The sequence below is a fragment of the Hyperolius riggenbachi genome, chromosome 5, assembly GCF_040937935.1.
Source record: "Hyperolius riggenbachi isolate aHypRig1 chromosome 5, aHypRig1.pri, whole genome shotgun sequence".
Classification (NCBI taxonomy): domain Eukaryota; kingdom Metazoa; phylum Chordata; class Amphibia; order Anura; family Hyperoliidae; genus Hyperolius; species Hyperolius riggenbachi.
The window spans coordinates 3,447,451-3,465,377 of NC_090650.1; the positions used below are offsets into that span (position 1 = coordinate 3,447,451).

General features: G+C 58.0%; 1 protein-coding gene across 2 annotated transcripts in view; it reads left to right on the forward strand.

Moving 5' to 3' along the window:
- Positions 1-13,687, forward strand: part of GNGT1 (G protein subunit gamma transducin 1) — a 41,334-nt gene extending 27,647 nt beyond the window's left edge. For both annotated transcript variants that reach the window (XM_068238480.1, XM_068238478.1), the window contains one exon: positions 13,330-13,687. In XM_068238480.1, the coding sequence (XP_068094581.1) occupies positions 13,330-13,455 (126 nt within the window). In that variant the 3' untranslated portion in view covers positions 13,456-13,687. The remainder of the gene's footprint in view (positions 1-13,329) is intronic.
- Positions 13,688-17,927: the final 4,240 nt, after the last annotated feature.

Below are 17,927 nucleotides of genomic sequence, written 5' to 3' on the forward strand. Positions count from 1 at the left end.
AGTCAGGCATAGCGGGGTCACCCTGTGCAGCCACAGTCAGACATAGCGTGGTCACCCTGTGCAGCCACAGTCAGGCATAGCGGGGTCACCCTGTGCAGCCACAGTCAGACATTGCGTGGTCACCCTGTGCAGCCACAGTCAGGCATAGCGGGGTCACCCTGTGCAGCCACAGTCAGACATAGCGTGGTCACCCTGTGCAGCCACAGTCAGGCATAGCGTGGTCACCCTGTGCAGCCACAGTCAGACATAGCGTGGTCACCCTGTGCAGCCACAGTCAGGCATAGCGGGGTCACCCTGTGCAGCCACAGTCAGACATAGCGTGGTCACCCTGTGCAGCCACAGTCAGGCATAGCGGGGTCACCCTGTGCAGCCACAGTCAGACATAGCGGGGTCACCCTGTGCAGGGTCAGTCAGACATAGCATGGTCACCCTGTGCAGCCACAGTCAGGCATAGCGGGGTCACCCTGTGCAGCCACAGTCAGGCATAGCGGGGTCACCCTGTGCAGCCACAGTCAGACATAGCGGGGTCACCCTGTGCAGCCACAGTCAGGCATAGCGGGGTCACCCTGTGCAGCCACAGTCAGGCATAGCGGGGTCACCCTGTGCAGGGTCAGTCAGGCATAGCGGGGTCACCCTGTGCAGGGTCAGTCAGGCATAGCGGGGTCACCCTGTGCAGCCACAGTCAGACATAGCGTGGTCACCCTGTGCAGCCACAGTCAGGCATAGCGGGGTCACCCTGTGCAGCCACAGTCAGACATAGCGGGGTCACCCTGTGCAGCCACAGTCAGGCATAGCGGGGTCACCCTGTGCAGCCACAGTCAGGCATAGCGGGGTCACCCTGTGCAGCCACAGTCAGACATAGAGGGGTCACCCTGTGCAGCCACAGTCAGGCATAGCGTGGTCACCCTGTGCAGCCACAGTCAGGCATAGCGTGGTCACCCTGTGCAGCCACAGTCAGGCATAGCGTGGTCACCCTGTGCAGCCACAGTCAGGCATAGCGTGGTCACCCTGTGCAGCCACAGTCAGACATAGCGTGGTCACCCTGTGCAGCCACAGTCAGGCATAGCGGGGTCACCCTGTGCAGCCACAGTCAGGGATAGCGTGGTCACCCTGTGCAGCCACAGTCAGGCATAGCGTGGTCACCCTGTGCAGCCACAGTCAGGCATAGCGTGGTCACCCTGTGCAGCCACAGTCAGGCATAGCGTGGTCACCCTGTGCAGCCACAGTCAGACATAGCATGGTCACCCTGTGCAGCCACAGTCAGGCATAGCGTGGTCACCCTGTGCAGCCACAGTCAGACATAGAGGGGTCACCCTGTGCAGCCACAGTCAGGCATAGCGTGGTCACCCTGTGCAGCCACAGTCAGGCATAGCGTGGTCACCCTGTGCAGCCACAGTCAGGCATAGCGTGGTCACCCTGTGCAGCCACAGTCAGGCATAGCGTGGTCACCCTGTGCAGCCACAGTCAGACATAGCGTGGTCACCCTGTGCAGCCACAGTCAGGCATAGCGGGGTCACCCTGTGCAGCCACAGTCAGGGATAGCGTGGTCACCCTGTGCAGCCACAGTCAGGCATAGCGTGGTCACCCTGTGCAGCCACAGTCAGACATAGCGGGGTCACCCTGTGCAGCCACAGTCAGACATAGCGGGGTCACCCTGTGCAGCCACAGTCAGGCATAGCGTGGTCACCCTGTGCAGCCACAGTCAGGCATAGCGGGGTCACCCTGTGCAGCCACAGTCAGGCATAGCGGGGTCACCCTGTGCAGCCACAGTCAGGCATAGCGGGGTCACCCTGTGCAGCCACAGTCAGGCATAGCGGGGTCACCCTGTGCAGCCACAGTCAGGCATAGCGGGGTCACCCTGTGCAGCCACAGTCAGGCATAGCGGGGTCACCCTGTGCAGCCACAGTCAGGCATAGCGTGGTCACCCTGTGCAGCCACAGTCAGGCATAGCGGGGTCACCCTGTGCAGCCACAGTCAGACATAGCGGGGTCACCCTGTGCAGCCACAGTCAGGCATAGCGGGGTCACCCTGTGCAGCCACAGTCAGGCATAGCGTGGTCACCCTGTGCAGCCACAGTCAGACATAGCGGGGTCACCCTGTGCAGCCACAGTCAGACATAGCGGGGTCACCCTGTGCAGCCACAGTCAGACATAGCGGGGTCACCCTGTGCAGCCACAGTCAGGCATAGCGTGGTCACCCTGTGCAGCCACAGTCAGGCATAGCGTGGTCACCCTGTGCAGCCACAGTCAGGCATAGCGTGGTCACCCTGTGCAGCCACAGTCAGGCATAGCGTGGTCACCCTGTGCAGCCACAGTCAGGCATAGCGTGGTCACCCTGTGCAGCCACAGTCAGGCATAGCGGGGTCACCCTGTGCAGCCACAGTCAGGCATAGCGGGGTCACCCTGTGCAGCCACAGTCAGGCATAGCGGGGTCACCCTGTGCAGCCACAGTCAGGCATAGCGTGGTCACCCTGTGCAGCCACAGTCAGGCATAGCGGGGTCACCCTGTGCAGCCACAGTCAGACATAGCGGGGTCACCCTGTGCAGCCACAGTCAGGCATAGCGGGGTCACCCTGTGCAGCCACAGTCAGGCATAGCGTGGTCACCCTGTGCAGCCACAGTCAGACATAGCGGGGTCACCCTGTGCAGCCACAGTCAGACATAGCGGGGTCACCCTGTGCAGCCACAGTCAGGCATAGCGGGGTCACCCTGTGCAGCCACAGTCAGGCATAGCGTGGTCACCCTGTGCAGCCACAGTCAGGCATAGCGGGGTCACCCTGTGCAGCCACAGTCAGGCATAGCGGGGTCACCCTGTGCAGCCACAGTCAGGCATAGCGTGGTCACCCTGTGCAGCCACAGTCAGACATAGAGGGGTCACCCTGTGCAGCCACAGTCAGGCATAGCGGGGTCACCCTGTGCAGCCACAGTCAGGCATAGCGGGGTCACCCTGTGCAGCCACAGTCAGGCATAGCGTGGTCACCCTGTGCAGCCACAGTCAGACATAGCGTGGTCACCCTGTGCAGCCACAGTCAGACATAGCGTGGTCACCCTGTGCAGCCACAGTCAGACATAGCGTGGTCACCCTGTGCAGCCACAGTCAGGCATAGCGTGGTCACTCTGTGCAGCCACAGTCAGGCATAGCGGGGTCACCCTGTGCAGCCACAGTCAGGCATAGCGTGGTCACCCTGTGCAGCCACAGTCAGGCATAGCGTGGTCACCCTGTGCAGCCACAGTCAGGCATAGCGTGGTCACCCTGTGCAGCCACAGTCAGGCATAGCGTGGTCACCCTGTGCAGCCACAGTCAGGCATAGCGTGGTCACCCTGTGCAGCCACAGTCAGGCATAGCGTGGTCACCCTGTGCAGCCACAGTCAGGCATAGTGGGGTCACCCTGTGCAGGGTCAGTCAGACACAGCGGGGGTCACCCTGTGCAGCCACAGTCAGGCATAGCGTGGTCACCCTGTGCAGCCACAGTCAGACATAGCGGGGTCACCCTGTGCAGCCACAGTCAGGCATAGCATGGTCACCCTGTGCAGCCACAGTCAGGCATAGCGGGGTCACCCTGTGCAGCCACAGTCAGGCATAGCGTGGTCACCCTGTGCAGCCACAGTCAGACATAGCGGGGTCACCCTGTGCAGCCACAGTCAGGCATAGCGTGGTCACCCTGTGCAGCCACAGTCAGACATAGCGGGGTCACCCTGTGCAGCCACAGTCAGACATAGCGTGGTCACCCTGTGCAGCCACAGTCAGGCATAGCGTGGTCACCCTGTGCAGCCACAGTCAGACATAGCGTGGTCACCCTGTGCAGCCACAGTCAGGCATAGCGTGGTCACCCTGTGCAGCCACAGTCAGGCATAGTGTGGTCACCCTGTGCAGCCACAGTCAGGCATAGCGGGGTCACCCTGTGCAGCCACAGTCAGACATAGCGGGGTCACCCTGTGCAGCCACAGTCAGGCATAGCGGGGTCACCCTGTGCAGCCACAGTCAGGCATAGCGGGGTCACCCTGTGCAGCCACAGTCAGGCATAGTGTGGTCACCCTGTGCAGCCACAGTCAGGCATAGCGTCGTCACCCTGTGCAGCCACAGTCAGGCATAGCGGGGTCACCCTGTGCAGCCACAGTCAGGGATAGCGGGGTCACCCTGTGCAGCCACAGTCAGACATAGCGGGGTCACCCTGTGCAGCCACAGTCAGGCATAGCGGGGTCACCCTGTGCAGCCACAGTCAGACATAGCGGGGTCACCCTGTGCAGGGTCAGTCAGGCATAGCGTGGTCACCCTGTGCAGCCACAGTCAGGCATAGCGTGGTCACCCTGTGCAGCCACAGTCAGGCATAGCGTGGTCACCCTGTGCAGCCACAGTCAGACATAGCGGGGTCACCCTGTGCAGCCACAGTCAGGCATAGCGTGGTCACCCTGTGCAGCCACAGTCAGGCATAGCGTGGTCACCCTGTGCAGCCACAGTCAGGCATAGCGTGGTCACCCTGTGCAGCCACAGTCAGACATAGCGGGGTCACCCTGTGCAGCCACAGTCAGGCATAGCGGGGTCACCCTGTGCAGCCACAGTCAGGCATAGCGTGGTCACCCTGTGCAGCCACAGTCAGGCATAGCGGGGTCACCCTGTGCAGCCACAGTCAGGCATAGCGGGGTCACCCTGTGCAGCCACAGTCAGACATAGCGGGGTCACCCTGTGCAGCCACAGTCAGGCATAGCGTGGTCACCCTGTGCAGCCACAGTCAGGCATAGCGTGGTCACCCTGTGCAGCCACAGTCAGACATAGCGGGGTCACCCTGTGCAGCCACAGTCAGACATAGCGGGGTCACCCTGTGCAGCCACAGTCAGACATAGCGGGGTCACCCTGTGCAGCCACAGTCAGACATAGCGGGGTCACCCTGTGCAGCCACAGTCAGAGATAGCGGGGTCACCCTGTGCAGCCACAGTCAGGCATAGCGTGGTCACCCTGTGCAGCCACAGTCAGGCATAGCGTGGTCACCCTGTGCAGCCACAAACAGACATAGCGGGGTCACCCTGTGCAGCCACAGTCAGGCATAGCGGGGTCACCCTGTGCAGCCACAGTCAGACATAGCGTGGTCACCCTGTGCAGCCACAGTCAGGCATAGCGGGGTCACCCTGTGCAGCCACAGTCAGACATAACGGGGTCACCCTGTGCAGCCACAGTCAGACATAGCGGGGTCACCCTGTGCAGCCACAGTCAGACATAGCGTGGTCACCCTGTGCAGCCACAGTCAGGCATAGCGGGGTCACCCTGTGCAGCCACAGTCAGGCATAACGGGGTCACCCTGTGCAGCCACAGTCAGGCATAGCGGGGTCACCCTGTGCAGCCACAGTCAGGCATAGCGGGGTCACCCTGTGCAGCCACAGTCAGGCATAGCGTGGTCACCCTGTGCAGCCACAGTCAGGCATAGCGTGGTCACCCTGTGCAGCCACAGTCAGGCATAGCGTGGTCACCCTGTGCAGCCACAGTCAGGCATAGTGTGGTCACCCTGTGCAGCCACAGTCAGGCATAGCGGGGTCACCCTGTGCAGCCACAGTCAGACATAGCGGGGTCACCCTGTGCAGCCACAGTCAGGCATAGCGTGGTCACCCTGTGCAGCCACAGTCAGGCATAGCGTGGTCACCCTGTGCAGCCACAGTCAGGCATAGCGGGGTCACCCTGTGCAGCCACAGTCAGGCATAGCGTGGTCACCCTGTGCAGCCACAGTCAGACATAGCGTGGTCACCCTGTGCAGCCACAGTCAGACATAGCGTGGTCACCCTGTGCAGCCACAGTCAGGCATAGCGGGGTCACCCTGTGCAGCCACAGTCAGGCATAGCGGGGTCACCCTGTGCAGCCACAGTCAGACATAGCGGGGTCACCCTGTGCAGCCACAGTCAGGCATAGCGTGGTCACCCTGTGCAGCCACAGTCAGGCATAGCGTGGTCACCCTGTGCAGCCGCAGTCAGACATAGCGGGGTCACCCTGTGCAGCCGCAGTCAGACATAGCGGGGTCACCCTGTGCAGCCACAGTCAGACATAGCGGGGTCACCCTGTGCAGCCACAGTCAGACATAGCGGGGTCACCCTGTGCAGCCACAGTCAGACATAGCGGGGTCACCCTGTGCAGCCACAGTCAGACATAGCGGGGTCACCCTGTGCAGCCACAGTCAGACATAGCGTGGTCACCCTGTGCAGCCACAGTCAGGCATAGCGTGGTCACCCTGTGCAGCCACAGTCAGGCATAGCGTGGTCACCCTGTGCAGCCACAATCAGACATAGCGGGGTCACCCTGTGCAGCCACAGTCAGGCATAGCGGGGTCACCCTGTGCAGCCACAGTCAGACATAGCGTGGTCACCCTGTGCAGCCACAGTCAGGCATAGCGGGGTCACCCTGTGCAGCCACAGTCAGACATAACGGGGTCACCCTGTGCAGCCACAGTCAGACATAGCGGGGTCACCCTGTGCAGCCACAGTCAGACATAGCGTGGTCACCCTGTGCAGCCACAGTCAGGCATAGCGGGGTCACCCTGTGCAGCCACAGTCAGACATAACGGGGTCACCCTGTGCAGCCACAGTCAGGCATAGCGGGGTCACCCTGTGCAGCCACAGTCAGACATAGCGGGGTCACCCTGTGCAGCCACAGTCAGGCATAGCGTGGTCACCCTGTGCAGCCACAGTCAGGCATAGCGGGGTCACCCTGTGCAGCCACAGTCAGGCATAGCGGGGTCACCCTGTGCAGCCACAGTCAGGCATAGCGTGGTCACCCTGTGCAGCCACAGTCAGGCATAGCGGGGTCACCCTGTGCAGCCACAGTCAGGCATAGCGGGGTCACCCTGTGCAACCACAGTCAGGCATAGCGGGGTCACCCTGTGCAGCCACAGTCAGACATAGCGGGGTCACCCTGTGCAGCCACAGTCAGGCATAGCGTGGTCACCCTGTGCAGCCACAGTCAGGCATAGCGTGGTCACCCTGTGCAGCCACAGTCAGACATAGCGTGGTCACCCTGTGCAGCCACAGTCAGGCATAGCGTGGTCACCCTGTGCAGCCACAGTCAGACATAGCGGGGTCACCCTGTGCAGCCACAGTCAGACATAGCGGGGTCACCCTGTGCAGCCACAGTCAGACATAGCGTGGTCACCCTGTGCAGCCACAGTCAGACATAGCGGGGTCACCCTGTGCAGCCACAGTCAGGCATAGCGTGGTCACCCTGTGCAGCCACAGTCAGACATAGCGGGGTCACGCTGTGCAGCCACAGTCAGGCATAGCGGGGTCACCCTGTGCAGCCACAGTCAGGCATAGCGTGGTCACCCTGTGCAGCCACAGTCAGGCATAGCGTGGTCACCCTGTGCAGCCACAGTCAGGCATAGTGGGGTCACCCTGTGCAGCCACAGTCAGACATAGCGGGGTCACGCTGTGCAGCCACAGTCAGGCATAGCGGGGTCACCCTGTGCAGCCACAGTCAGGCATAGCGTGGTCACCCTGTGCAGCCACAGTCAGGCATAGCGGGGTCACCCTGTGCAGCCACAGTCAGGGATAGCGGGGTCACCCTGTGCAGCCACAGTCAGGCATAGCGTGGTCACCCTGTGCAGCCACAGTCAGACATAGCGGGGTCACCCTGTGCAGCCACAGTCAGACATAGCGGGGTCACCCTGTGCAGCCACAGTCAGACATAGCGTGGTCACCCTGTGCAGCCACAGTCAGGCATAGCGGGGTCACCCTGTGCAGCCACAGTCAGACATAGAGGGGTCACCCTGTGCAGCCACAGTCAGGCATAGCGTGGTCACTCTGTGCAGCCACAGTCAGGCATAGCGGGGTCACCCTGTGCAGCCACAGTCAGACATAGCGGGGTCACCCTGTGCAGCCACAGTCAGGCATAGCGGGGTCACCCTGTGCAGCCACAGTCAGACATAGCGGGGTCACCCTGTGCAGCCACAGTCAGGCATAGCGTGGTCACCCTGTGCAGCCACAGTCAGGCATAGCGTGGTCACCCTGTGCAGCCACAGTCAGACATAGCGTGGTCACCCTGTGCAGCCACAGTCAGGCATAGCGTGGTCACCCTGTGCAGCCACAGTCAGACATAGCGGGGTCACCCTGTGCAGCCACAGTCAGACATAGCGGGGTCACCCTGTGCAGCCACAGTCAGACATAGCGTGGTCACCCTGTGCAGCCACAGTCAGACATAGCGGGGTCACCCTGTGCAGCCACAGTCAGGCATAGCGTGGTCACCCTGTGCAGCCACAGTCAGACATAGCGGGGTCACGCTGTGCAGCCACAGTCAGGCATAGCGGGGTCACCCTGTGCAGCCACAGTCAGGCATAGCGTGGTCACCCTGTGCAGCCACAGTCAGGCATAGCGTGGTCACCCTGTGCAGCCACAGTCAGGCATAGCGGGGTCACCCTGTGCAGCCACAGTCAGACATAGCGGGGTCACGCTGTGCAGCCACAGTCAGGCATAGCGGGGTCACCCTGTGCAGCCACAGTCAGGCATAGCGTGGTCACCCTGTGCAGCCACAGTCAGGCATAGCGGGGTCACCCTGTGCAGCCACAGTCAGGGATAGCGGGGTCACCCTGTGCAGCCACAGTCAGGCATAGCGTGGTCACCCTGTGCAGCCACAGTCAGACATAGCGGGGTCACCCTGTGCAGCCACAGTCAGACATAGCGGGGTCACCCTGTGCAGCCACAGTCAGACATAGCGTGGTCACCCTGTGCAGCCACAGTCAGGCATAGCGGGGTCACCATGTGCAGCCACAGTCAGGCATAGCGGGGTCACCCTGTGCAGCCACAGTCAGACATAGCGGGGTCACCCTGTGCAGCCACAGTCAGGCATAGCGGGGTCACCCTGTGCAGCCACAGTCAGACATAGCGGGGTCACCCTGTGCAGCCACAGTCAGGCATAGCGTGGTCACCCTGTGCAGCCACAGTCAGGCATAGCGTGGTCACCCTGTGCAGCCACAGTCAGACATAGCGTGGTCACCCTGTGCAGCCACAGTCAGGCATAGCGTGGTCACCCTGTGCAGCCACAGTCAGACATAGCGGGGTCACCCTGTGCAGCCACAGTCAGACATAGCGGGGTCACCCTGTGCAGCCACAGTCAGACATAGCGTGGTCACCCTGTGCAGCCACAGTCAGACATAGCGGGGTCACCCTGTGCAGCCACAGTCAGGCATAGCGTGGTCACCCTGTGCAGCCACAGTCAGACATAGCGGGGTCACGCTGTGCAGCCACAGTCAGGCATAGCGGGGTCACCCTGTGCAGCCACAGTCAGGCATAGCGTGGTCACCCTGTGCAGCCACAGTCAGGCATAGCGTGGTCACCCTGTGCAGCCACAGTCAGGCATAGCGGGGTCACCCTGTGCAGCCACAGTCAGACATAGCGGGGTCACGCTGTGCAGCCACAGTCAGGCATAGCGGGGTCACCCTGTGCAGCCACAGTCAGGCATAGCGTGGTCACCCTGTGCAGCCACAGTCAGGCATAGCGGGGTCACCCTGTGCAGCCACAGTCAGGGATAGCGGGGTCACCCTGTGCAGCCACAGTCAGGCATAGCGTGGTCACCCTGTGCAGCCACAGTCAGACATAGCGGGGTCACCCTGTGCAGCCACAGTCAGACATAGCGGGGTCACCCTGTGCAGCCACAGTCAGACATAGCGTGGTCACCCTGTGCAGCCACAGTCAGGCATAGCGGGGTCACCCTGTGCAGCCACAGTCAGACATAGAGGGGTCACCCTGTGCAGCCACAGTCAGGCATAGCGTGGTCACTCTGTGCAGCCACAGTCAGGCATAGCGGGGTCACCCTGTGCAGCCACAGTCAGACATAGCGGGGTCACCCTGTGCAGCCACAGTCAGGCATAGCGGGGTCACCCTGTGCAGCCACAGTCAGACATAGCGGGGTCACCCTGTGCAGCCACAGTCAGACATAGCGGGGTCACCCTGTGCAGCCACAGTCAGGCATAGCGGGGTCACCCTGTACAGGGTCAGTCAGACATAGCGGGGTCACCCTGTGCAGCCACAGTCAGGCATAGCGGGGTCACCCTGTGCAGCCACAGTCAGACATAGCGTGGTCACCCTGTGCAGCCACAGTCAGACATAGCGGGGTCACCCTGTGCAGCCACAGTCAGACATAGCGGGGTCACCCTGTGCAGCCACAGTCAGGCATAGCGTGGTCACCCTGTGCAGCCACAGTCAGACATAGCGGGGTCACCCTGTGCAGCCACAGTCAGGCATAGCGTGGTCACCCTGTGCAGCCACAGTCAGACATAGCGGGGTCACCCTGTGCAGGGTTAGCCTGTTATCTGACTGTGGCTGCATGCAGAAGACGCTGGGCAGAAATATTTCAACTGTTCAGATAAAACTGTTAAAAAACATTCAAAAATAACGGAGTTAAGTAATTATATGTAAAATGATAAACACCAATATCTGTCTCTCGGTTGATCGCTCCAATCAGACTCGCTAAGAGAGAGATCTGTCGATCTGACGGTACATTGCTACATGTATGGGCCATCAGCAGATCTCGCTGTGATCAGACTCGCTAAGAGAGAGATCTGTCGATCTGACGGTACATTGCTACATGTGTGGGCAGCCAGCAGATCTCACTGTGATCAGACTCGCTCAGAGAGAGATCTATCGATCTGACGGTACATTGCTACATGTATGGGCCACCAGCAGATCTCACTGTGATCAGACTCGCTCAGAGAGAGATCTGTCGATCTGCCGGTATATTGCTACATGTGTGTGGGCCATCAGCAGATCTCACTGTGATCAGACTCGCTCAGAGAGAGATCTATCGATCTGACGGTACATTGCTACATGTGTGGGCAGCCAGCAGATCTCGCTGTGATCAGACTCGCTCAGAGAGAGATCTGTCGATTTGCCGGTACATTGCTACATGTGTGTGGGCCATCAGCAGATCTCGCTGTGAACAGACTCGCTCAGAGAGAGATCTATCGATCTGACGGTACATTGCTACATGTGTGGGCAGCCAGCAGATCTCGCTGTGATCAGACTCGCTCAGAGAGAGATCTGTCGATTTGCCGGTACATTGCTACATGTGTGTGGGCCATCAGCAGATCTCACTGTGATCAGACTCGCTCAGAGAGAGATCTATCGATCTGACGGTACATTGCTACATGTGTGGGCAGCCAGCAGATCTCGCTGTGATCAGACTCGCTCAGAGAGAGATCTGTCGATTTGCCGGTACATTGCTACATGTGTGTGGGCCATCAGCAGATCTCGCTGTGAACAGACTCGCTCAGAGAGAGATCTGTCGATCTGACGGTACATTGCTACATGTGTGGGCCATCAGCAGATCTCACTGTGATCAGACTCGCTCAGAGAGAGATCTATCGATCTGCCCTCACATTGCTGCATGTATGGGCCATCAGCAGATCTCACTGTGATCAGACTCGCTCAGAGAGAGATCTATCGATCTGACGGTACATTGCTACATGTGTGGGCAGCCAGCAGATCTCGCTGTGATCAGACTCGCTCAGAGAGAGATCTATCGATCTGACGGTACATTGCTACATGTGTGGGCAGCCAGCAGATCTCGCTGTGATCAGACTCGCTCAGAGAGAGATCTGTCGATCTGACGGTACATTGCTACATGTGTGGGCCATCAGCAGATCTCACTGTGATCAGACTCGCTCAGAGAGGGATCTCTCGATCTGCCGGTACATTGCTACATGTGTGGGCAGCCAGCAGATCTCACTGTGATCAGACTCGCTCAGAGAGGGATCTATCGATCTGCCGGTACATTGCTACATGTGTGGGCCATCAGCAGATCTCACTGTGATCAGACTCGCTCAGAGAGGGATCTCTCGATCTGCCCTCACATTGCTGCATGTATGGGCTGCCAGCAGATCTCACTGTGATCAGACTCGCTCAGAGAGAGATCTATCGATCTGCCGGTACATTGCTACATGTGTGGGCCGCCAGCAGATCTCACTGTGATCAGACTCGCTCAGAGAGGGATCTCTCGATCTGCCGGTACATTGCTACATGTGTGGGCAGCCAGCAGATCTCATTGTGATCAGACTCGCTCAGAGAGAGATCTCTCGATCTGCCGGTACATTGCTACATGTGTGGGCAGCCAGCAGATCTCATTGTGATCAGACTCGCTCAGAGAGGGATCTGTCGATCTGCCGGTACATTGCTACATGTGTGGGCCGCCAGCAGATCTCGCTGTGATCAGACTCGCTCAGAGAGGGATCTCTCGATCTGCCGGTACATTGCTACATGTGTGGGCAGCCAGCAGATCTCATTGTGATCAGACTCGCTCAGAGAGGGATCTGTCGATCTGCCGGTACATTGCTACATGTGTGGGCCGCCAGCAGATCTCGCTGTGATCAGACTCGCTCAGAGAGGGATCTCTCGATCTGCCGGTACATTGCTACATGTATGGGCAGCCAGCAGATCTCACTGTGATCAGACTCGCTCAGAGAGAGATCTGTCGATCTGCCGGTACATTGCTACATGTGTGGGCAGCCAGCAGATCTCGCTGTGATCAGACTCACTCAGAGAGAGATCTGTCGATCTGACGGTACATTGCTGCATGTGTGGGCCACCAGCAGATTTCGCTGTGATCAGACTCGCTCAGAGAGAGATCTGTCGATCTGCCCTTACATTGCTACATGTGTGGGCCACCAGCAGGTCTAGCTGTGATCAGACTCGCTCAGAAAGAGATCTCTCGATCTGCCGGTACATTGCTACATGTGTGGGCAGCCAGCAGATCTCGCTGTGATCAGACTCGCTCAGAGAGAGATCTCTCGATCTGCCGGTACATTGCTACATGTGTGGGCAGCCAGCAGAACGCTCTGTGATCAGACTCGCTCAGAGAGAGATCTCTCGATCTGCCGGTACATTGCTACATGTGTGGGCAGCCAGCAGATCTCGCTGTGATCAGACTCGCTCAGAGAGAGATCTCTCGATCTGCCGGTACATTGCTACATGTGTGGGCAGCCAGCAGATCTCGCTGTGATCAGACTCGCTCAGAGAGGGATCTCTCGATCTGCCGGTACATTGCTACATGTGTGGGCAGCCAGCAGATCTCGCTGTGATCAGACTCGCTCAGAGAGAGATCTCTCGATCTGCCGGTACATTGCTACATGTGTGGGCAGCCAGCAGATCTCGCTGTGATCAGACTCGCTCAGAGAGAGATCTGTCGATCTGCCGGTACATTGCTACATGTGTGGGCCATCAGCAGATCTCACTGTGATCAGACTCGCTCAGAGAGGGATCTCTCGATCTGCCGGTACATTGCTACATGTGTGGGCAGCTTTACTGGGAATCGTATGACTTGTGCTGCTGTTTGTCAGGAATCTGATTATATGATTATATTTTGCAGGTCTCGAAGATGTGTGAAGAAATAAAGACGTACATTGAGGGGGCCTCCGCAGACGACCCCCTCGTAAAGGGCATTCCAGAAGACAAGAACCCATTTAAAGAGAAAGGCGGCTGTGTGATTGCATAGCGCCCCCTATAGGACTGTCCTCTTCAGGCTAGTAATGGATGTAGATATGTCTCCGCCTCCTCTGTCTCACTGACACGCCCACTGATGGAAGGACTGCCCACCCCCACTCTGAGGCCCCGCCTCCGGACCCCCAACTCCGAACCAAGAATGTCTTCTTCACCCTAGGAATACTGTGCCGCTATATGGGTTGTCCTAGTTTGTTTTAATAAAATGTGTCTTTAAATTAAAATAAGTCACCTTTATTGTATTGTATAAAGAAAAACAAAAACAAATAGGAGGGTGTATAATGACTATAATAACTGATGAGAGTGACATGGGGGAGGGAGTTGTAACACACAGAGTAACTGGAAGTGTCAGTGTGATCATACTGAACGTGCCTCTGTGTCCCACGCTTTAAAAAGTGAGACTCAGGTCTGAGTCATAAATTATCCCCTCCTCTTCCTGCCTCTAAGCTCCTCCCATTGGCCAGCTTCTCTAGTCACATGACATTGGTGACAGGATAAATGGGCACCAGTGATAGTTGGACAGTGGGCGGAGCTTAAACACAGCAAAATCTCAACACAATCAGGCTGATAAGTGTAAAATACTGTATAAGGTGCTCAATACACCGGCTCATTTAACATTTGGCCTGAGGAAGTGGACTCAGACTCACGAAACGCATTGCCTGTGCTTTACTAATAAATATAAAAAAATAAATATTATTGACATACGTGACTGTCGGTATTGAGGGAAGCCACCTCCCGGTGAATCGCCGCACATACTCGCCGCTCTCGCCGGTCATGACGCTGCCACATCACTGCAGGCTCCTCTCTCTGCCGTCTCTATGATGGCAGAGCGCTGACAGCCGGTCAGGGGAGACGCTTACATTGGCTCCTAACGCTGTCTATCAATGGGAGACAATGTGATTGGCTCTCGGTGATCACGCGGTCAGCAGCCAATGATAGCGCCTCCTGACCCGCTTACAGTGAGTGTATGTGTGCCCCGGGGCTGCACATATCCTGCCCCTCAGCCTGTGCCCCTCACACCTGCATGCAATGCACACATCACAGGCAGGTAGGTGGGCAGGAAGATGCCGGGGAGAGAAGAGCTTTGTATTCGCTGCACAGATACCCGAACAGCCTGCGAAGCAGCGAGAAACCTGCGGCGAGGAACCGCTCATGTAAATTCATGAATAAAGTAAAGATTACACAACACGGCGTGAAGCAAACTCGCTACACAGTCATGTCACAGCGACCGCAACACGCCTGAGTCACATCTAACTACTGTTCACATTCCTGAGAGCAGAATTACTGCAACCGATCTGCCATGGCCATCGCTGAACGCACGCAGAGATGTCTGAATCAGAGAAAAGGACCTCATTACACGCTAATTTCCACCCACCCAACTGCTGGGGGGAGCAGCTGATAAGTAACTCAGCACACGGCTATTCATGTCTAAACCGCTGGCAACAAAAGTGAGTGCACCCCTAAGTGAGGAACGTCACAATTCTGTCCAATCAGACACTTTCCCTTCCCGGGTCATGTGACTGGTTAGTGTTTCAAGGTCTCAGGTGTGACTGGGGAGCAGGAGGTGTGTTACATTTGGTGTAATAACCCTCCTGATTCCCAGGAGAAGCCAGTGCCCCAGCATGCCTCAGGGTAGCCCCACCTGTGCCTCTATTAGGTCAGATCAGTGTTGGGTCAGTGAAGGTCGGTGGCAGTGAGAGGTCAGTGCTGGGTCAGTGTAGGTTGGTGGCAGTGAGAGGTCAGTGTTGGGTCAGTGTAGGTCGGTGGCAGTGAGAGGTCAGTGTTGGGTCAGTGTAGGTCGGTGGCAGTGAGAGGTCAGTGTTGGGTCAGTGTAGGTCGGTGGCAGTGAGAGGTCAGTGTTGCGTCAGTGAAGGTCTGTGGCAGTGATCAGATCCGTGTTGGGTTAGTAAAGGTCAGTGGCAGTGATAGGTCAGTGTTGGGTCAGTGTAGGTCGGTGGCAGTGAGAGGTCAGTGTTGGGTCAGTGTAGGTCGGTGGCAGTGAGAGGTCACTGTTGGGTCAGTGTAGGTCGGTGGCAGTGAGAGGTCAGTGTTGGGTCAGTGTAGGTCGGTGGTAGTGAGAGGTCAGTGTTGGGTCAGTGTAGGTCGGTGGCAGTGATAGGTCAGTGTTGGGTCAGTGTAGGTCAGTGGCAGTGATAGGTCAGTGTTGGGTCAGTAAAGGTCAGTGGCAGTGATAGGTCAGTGTTGGGTTAGTAAAGGTCAGTGGCAGTGATAGGTCAGTGTTGGGTCAGTGTAGGTCGGTGGCAGTGATAGGTCAGTGTTGGGTCAGTGTAGGTCGGTGGCAGTGAGAGGTCAGTGTTGGGTAAGTGTAGGTTGGTGGCAGTGATAGGTCAGTGTTGGGTCAGTGTAGGTCGGTGGCAGTGAGAGGTCAGTGTTGGGTCAGTGTAGGTCGGTGGCAGTGATAGGTCAGTGTTGGGTCAGTGTAGGTCGGTGGCAGTGAGAGGTCAGTGTTGGGTCAGTGAAGGTCTGTGGCAGTGATAGGTCAGTGTTGGGTCAGTGTAGGTCGGTGGCAGTGATAGGTCAGTGTTGGGTCAGTGTAGGTCGGTGGCAGTGATAGGTCAGTGTTGGGTCAGTGTAGGTTGGTGGCAGTGAGAGGTCAGTGTTGGGTCAGTGTAGGTCGGTGGCAGTGATAGGTCAGTGTTGGGTCAGTGTAGGTCGGTGGCAGTGATAGGTCAGTGTTGGGTCAGTGTAGGTCGGTGGCAGTGAGAGGTCAGTGAAGGTCTGTGGCAGTGAGAGGTCAGTGTTGGGTCAGTGAAGGTCTGTGGCAGTGATCAGATCAGTGTTGGGTCAGTAAAGGTCAGTGGCAGTGATAGGTCAGTGTTGGGTCAGTGTAGGTCGGTGGAAGTGATAGGTCAGTGTTCGGTCAGTGTAGGTCGGTGGCAGTGAGAGGTCAGTGTTGGGTCAGTGTAGGTCGGTGGCAGTGAGAGGTCAGTGTTGGGTAAGTGTAGGTCGGTGGCAGTGAGAGGTCAGTGTTGGGTAAGTGTAGGTTGGTGGCAGTGAGAGGTCAGTGTTGGGTCAGTGTAGGTTGGTGGCAGTGATAGGTCAGTGTTGGGTCAGTGAAGGTCGGTGGCAGTGAGAGGTCAGTGTTGGGTCAGTGAAGGTCGGTGGCAGTGAGAGGTCAGTGTTGGATCAGTGTAGGTTGGTGGCAGTGAGAGGTCAGTGTTGGGTAAGTGTAGGTTGGTGGCAGTGATAGGTCAGTGTTGGGTCAGTGTAGGTTGGTGGCAGTGAGAGGTCAGTGTTGGGTAAGTGTAGGTTGGTGGCAGTGATAGGTCAGTGTTGGGTCAGTGTAGGTTGGTGGCAGTGATAGGTCAGTGTTGGGTCAGTGTAGGTCGGTGGCAGTGATAGGTCAGTGTTGGGTCAGTGTAGGTCGGTGGCAGTGATAGGTGAGTGTTGGGTAAGTGTAGGTTGGTGGCAGTGATAGGTCAGTGTTGGGTCAGTGTAGGTTGGTGGCAGTGATAGGTCAGTGTTGGGTCAGTGTAGGTCGGTGGCAGTGAGAGGTCAGTGTTGGGTCAGTGTAGGTCGGTGGCAGTGAGAGGTCAGTGTTGGGTCAGTGTAGGTCGGTGGCAGTGAGAGGTCAGTGTTGGGTCAGTGTAGGTCGGTGGCAGTGAGAGGTCAGTGTTGGGTCAGTGTAGGTTGGTGGCAGTGATAGGTCAGTGTTGGGTCAGTGTAGGTCGGTGGCAGTGAGAGGTCAGTGTTGGGTCAGTGTAGGTCGGTGGCAGTGATAGGTCAGTGTTGGGTCAGTGTAGGTTGGTGGCAGTGATAGGTCAGTGTTGGGTCAGTGTAGGTCGGTGGCAGTGAGAGGTCAGTGTTGGGTCAGTGTAGGTCGGTGGCAGTGAGAGGTCAGTGTTGGGTCAGTGTAGGTCGGTGGCAGTGAGAGGTCAGTGTTGGGTCAGTGTAGGTCGGTGGCAGTGAGAGGTCAGTGTTGGGTCAGTGTAGGTCGGTGGCAGTGATAGGTCAGTGTTGGGTCAGTGTAGGTCGGTGGCAGTGATAGGTCAGTGTTGGGTCAGTGTAGGTCGGTGGCAGTTAGAGGTCAGTGTTGGGTCAGTGTAGGTCGGTGGCAGCGAGAGGTCAGTGTTGGGTCAGTGTAGGTTGGTGGCAGTGATCAGATCAGTGTTGGGTCAGTGTAGGTCGATGGCAGTGATAGGTCAGTGTTGGGTCAGTGTAGGTCGGTAGCAGCGAGAGGTCAGTGTAGGTCGGTGGCAGTGATAGGTCAGTGTTGGGTCAGTGTAGGTCGGTAGCAGCGAGAGGTCAGTGTTGGGTCAGTGTAGGTCGGTGGCAGTGATAGGTCAGTGTTGGGTCAGTGTAGGTCGGTGGCAGTGATAGGTCAGTGTTGGGTCAGTGTAGGTTGGTGGCAGTGATAGGTCAGTGTTGGGTCAGTGTTGGTTGGTGGCAGTGATAGGTCAGTGTTGGATCAGTGTAGGTCGGTGGCAGTGATAGGTCAGTGTTGGG